Here is a 4909-nt window from a genome sequence, read left to right as displayed (position 1 = left end):
AGGCTGAAAGTCTCTCCCCCTGCCATCCTTCAGACTCCATTCGAAACCACTAACCAAACCGTTTCCTATCCAGGACGCATCGACCTGGCATACCGGAAACCTATGGGAGTCGGTTAGGGAATTCAGGAGCCAGGGAGATAGCGAATCCCCATCGGGATCCCCATCTGGATCTTCTTCCTCTTCTGCTGGTTGGTTTGCGGTCCTCCAGCTTTCTGCTTCAACCTTGGCATGGCTCAACGTCTCCACCGGGGAAATTTCTTTCCCGTTGAAAGTCTTGTCGTTCTTCGCTTTCCAGATAAACCATAGGATCCAAGGATAAATATCCTTTTGCGGATCTGTCATGCCTAACTCTTTTGTTTTCCAAAAGAGAAAATTCATATTTTGGTAAATAGAGGTACTCGGGAAGAGGCCCGGAAGGGACGAAAAGTCCGATAACGCCTAGGCTTGTAAGGCCGGGGGACATAAAAAAAAAGATGATTTATGGATTCTTCAGGATTCCCACAGCGGGGGCAGCTCCTATCCGTTTCCATATGTCTGTGAGAGAGGTTTTGGCGAGTAGCGATACATCCTGAGACGGCTTGCACATGAAATGCTTCATTTTTCCGGGCGTCCGAACTTTCCAAACGAAGCTTTGAAGTGCTGTGATACTCGGCTCTCTCACAACATCCAATTCTTGTTCAAGCCTTGATCTTCTAATCAGATCATATCCGGATTTAACTGTGTAAATTCCTGATTTAGTGTGGTTCCACGCAAAACCATTGAGAGTACGGGTCCTACTAGATCTCAACCCCAGAATAAGGGGGACATCCTCGGGATGGAAACATTGTCTGAGAAGATCTTCATACCATTGTTTCGTATCTTGACGGATAAAGAAGTAAACCAGCACTCCTGGACCCTGGATTTCGATCTGAGGGGTTGTCCTTGGTGGGCGGGCTCTAGAATCAGGGATCCAGGGTTCACTCCACGCTCTCGTATTTAGACCTAACCCGATCGTCTTCCTCAATCCCAATTTGAGGAAAGGTTTTGCAGCCAACATACTCCTCCATCCATAGGATGGTGAGTAGACATTTCAGTCCTCTAACGGATCCGATTGACGATAATATCTTCCTCTTAGCACCCGAGCCAAGAGCGATGAGGGATACTGAATAAGTCTCCATAATTGTTTTGCTAGGAGGGCTAGATTAAAATCGTTTATATCCCTAAAACCGAGGCATCCCATATCCTGGGGGTACAAATCTTGTCCCAGGCAATCCAGTGAATCCCACTACTATTTTGTTTTGAGCTCCACCAAAAATCAGCAATAGCACTACGTAGTTTGTCAGTGACTCCTTTTGGCAGAAGAAAGCAAGACATGACATAAGTCGGAATCGCTTGCGCCACTGATTTTATCTGAATCTCTTTTTCAGCTTTAGAAAGAAGTCTTGCCGACCAATTATTAACCTTCTTGCTTAAACGGTCATGCACGTACGAGAAGACCTTCTTTTTGGATCCACATATTTGTTCCGGAAGCCCAAGATACATACCCATGCCTCCTTCAGTAGAAATGCCTATAGTGTTTTTTATTGCTCTTTTGAGATCTGGTTCCACTCTATTACCGAACATGATTGAGGAATTGCCCAGATTTAGTTGTTGACCCGACGCCCTTTCGTAGGAGTTAATAATACTATAGATTTCCGCTCCCTGCTGGATATCTGCTTTGCAGAAGAAAAGACTATCATCAGCAAATAGAAGGTGGGAGACTGGGGGACTTGCTTGGGCTATTTTCAGCCCAGAAATGCGTTCTTCCGTCTCAGCTCCCTTGAGGAGCGAGATGAGCCCCTCCGTACACAGGATAAAGAGGAACGGGGAAAGGGGATCACCTTGCCTCAATCCTCTTGATGGTTTTATATTCCCCGAGGGCGATCCATTGATGAGGACTTGATATGAGACTGAGGATATACAGAACATTAGAAGTTTAACCCATCTCGGAGCGAAACCTAATCTGAGAAGTAAGGCTTCTAAAAAACCCTATTCCACTCGATCATAGGCTTTACTCATGTCTGTTTTGATAGCCATAAAACTTTCTCTGCATATCGGGTTTGTACGGAGGGCATGGAAATTTTCTTGTGCCAACAAAATGTTGTCTGTGATAAGACGTCTAGCCATGAAGGCCGATTGCGTTTCTGATACCAAGTTTGGTAAAGTCCTTTTAAGACGTTTACATAGCAGCTTCGATATTATCTTGTAACTTACGTTACAGAGGCTGATTGGCCTGAATTCCGACATCGCTCTAGGTTTGTCTGTTTTTGGAATTAAGCATATATTAGTCTGGTTAAGTCTTGAATCAAAGGATCCTGAGGCAACAAAAATCTTTGAATAATTTTACAACATCTTGGCGGATAACCAGCCAGAATTTTTGATAGAATTTACTCGTCATGCCATCCGGCCCTGGTGCTTTGTCCGGGTTAATATCGAAGAGCACTTCTCTGATTTTTTCTCCGTCGGATCCTCCAAAAGTAGTCAGTTTGAATTTTCTGAGACTTTCTCGGAAATGTATCGGAGTACGGTTTCCGGGTCCTGTGGTTGTGACGAAGAAAACAATTCCTGGAAGTATTGGCCAGCCACTCGCTCTATCCCACATGCATTTTCCACCAAACGTCCTTTGCTATCTTTGAGAGAGACTATACGATTTCTAGCTCGCTGTTGCTTTGTGAGGGCATGGAAGAATTTGGTATTTTTATCTCCTTCTTGATGCCATATTTCACGACTTTTCTGCTTCCAATACATTTCTACTTCTCGAAGGGCTGCACATAGCATCCTCCGGATTTTTTCAATGTCCTCGAGGGTCAAGTTGTCGTCATCTTGAACCAAATCAAGTTGAAGCTTCAATTCTTCAATTCTTTTCTCCAAGTTAGTCTGGAGAGATTTTTTCCAAAATGAGATGTTTTTCCAGCATTGTGCTACTTTTTGATGAAAATCTCGGCGTGAGATTTCATTAAAAGAGCCCCATCCTGAAACAACTGTCTCTTTAAATCCTAGTTTTCCAATCCATCTTTTGTTGAAACGGAAGGACTTTTTCTTTCTTTTGTTATCCATTTTGATCAAAGCTAAGACGGGCTGGTGATCAGAACCCCAAAGTTTCATATATTCCACAGAAGTATGGGAAAATTTTGAAAGCCATTCTTCATTCCCGAGAGCTCTATCAAGGCGGCATTTTACTTTGCCTGAGCGTCTTCTTCCCACCCAGGAGAATGAATTTCCTTTATATGGAAGATCCAGCATCCCACAATTATCTATCATGGTGCGAAAAGGGATAAAGGAAAGTTCAGATCTTCTCCTTCCACCCCGCTTCTCATGGTTCCCGATAATCTCATTAAAATCCCCAATCATAAACCAAGCTTCTTTCCGAGTTAAGCCTATTCTTGTTAGTCGTTCCCAAACATTCTCTCGGTTTTTAATAACCCGATCACCATAGACGAAAGTCATAAAAATTTTGTGTCCGACTAAACTTGATTCCACATCAATCAAATGCTCATCCGAATAGTGAATAGAAACCGAAGGTTCATCCATATAAAACAGGGCTAGACCGCCGCTTCGACCTCTCGGTTCAACGGTACAAACATGGTCATAGCCAAAATAAACTTGCATATCTTGTAAAAAACTACGGTTGTTCTTAGTCTCTGATAAAAATAAAAAACGAGGAAAAAAACAGTAGTGCAATTCTTCGAGGTGTTCCTTCGTCAGGTCGGCATCCGCGCCCTGACAGTTTCAACCTATCACGTTCATTTGGACCGGTTAGCTGGTTTATGGGCTCCTCCCAAACCAGATGATGAAGGCTTTGATTTCTGGGCCTTTGCAGGCTTGTCTCCTTTGTACTTGTCTTTTTTTCCGTCATTTGGGCCTGACCCTGGAGGGGGGGGGGGCTTATTTTTTCCTTTGGCTTTGGGTGAGATGCGGCCCATCGGGAAGCTCCTCTTCTTCAAAGAAACCCCTATCGTCGCCGGTGATCTTGGAACCTTTGGCTTCTTCCCGGCCGACTTACCATAATCCCCGAGGCTGGAATCGATTCGCCCTCAACCGAATTAGGCGGGGTTCTCCACCATGATGCCCTCAGCTTTAGCGGGATAGCCTCCTCTTGATCACTTATCTCGAAATCCCGGGTTTTTTGCTCCTCCGGGATCGCATCTTCACCAAGGAGGTCATCGCCTTTCAGAAGCTCCTCCAGTTCCCCCTCGTCTAACAGGTCAGAGTCATCCAGCCATTCATCTTCTTCCGCAATTCCTTCAATGAAGTTAGAAGATATCATGAAATCTGGATCCGCCTGAGTCTCATCCTCCATGATATCGTCCTCAACAGGAGAAGGGATACACAGACCTTCAAGCTCTTCGCCTGCAGACGCCTCGACAAAAGATTCAAGGGTGTTAACCTGATTCTCGTCCTCCTGCATCGGAACCTCATCCTCCTGCATCGGATTCTCATCCTCCTGCATTGGTTCCACAGCTTCCTCCTCTTCTTCTTCTAAGGTCTGCTCATACCAGCTTTTAGAGTTAAAGATTTGCGGGTGAAAAATTCCTCCAGTGGAGTCGGGTTCAATTAGTTTAGGTAGGAGCCGAGACTTCATGGTTGTCAGGTTCAAACAGGAGAGCTTTCTTGGCAGAACTGCCTGCTTCTGAAGATTCCCCAGCTTCACTAACTCTGCTGTTTGATTTGCTTAGAAAGTTTAAACGGAAAGGCCGACTTTTCACATGATCAGGGGAAATAGGGCCTTGCTTCGCTTTGGAAGCAGAATACCGTGGAGGGTCATCAGAGATTGTTCTCTGGGAATGAGAGGATTGTTTCGAATGATGTTGATATTCCGGTAATGGAGGTTTTCCGGATAGAGGGAATTTCTTAGTGATGTAAGGATTCTCCTTGCCTTTCCCCTTCTCTC

The 4909-nt window shown here is 44.8% G+C and overlaps 1 protein-coding gene across 1 annotated transcript; it reads right to left on the bottom strand.

The window, feature by feature from the left end:
* Positions 1-478: 478 nt before the first annotated feature.
* Positions 479-1036, bottom strand: LOC112087843. The gene has a single exon (XM_024157876.1). The coding sequence runs from the start codon at positions 1034-1036 to the stop codon at positions 479-481; it is 558 nt and encodes a 185-aa protein (XP_024013644.1).
* Positions 1037-4909: the final 3873 nt, after the last annotated feature.

This window comes from Eutrema salsugineum, unplaced genomic scaffold, assembly GCF_000478725.1.
Source record: "Eutrema salsugineum unplaced genomic scaffold, Eutsalg1_0 scaffold_8, whole genome shotgun sequence".
NCBI classification, from domain to species: Eukaryota; Viridiplantae; Streptophyta; class Magnoliopsida; order Brassicales; family Brassicaceae; genus Eutrema; species Eutrema salsugineum.
Note: the sequence above shows the minus strand (reverse complement) of the source record. Positions and strands in the feature narration are given on the sequence as shown.

What these genes read in the sequence shown, in the direction of transcription:
- LOC112087843 (XM_024157876.1), bottom strand. Translation starts at nt 1,036, where the DNA reads ATGTTGGCTGCAAAACCTTTCCTCAAATTGGGATTGAGGAAGACGATC.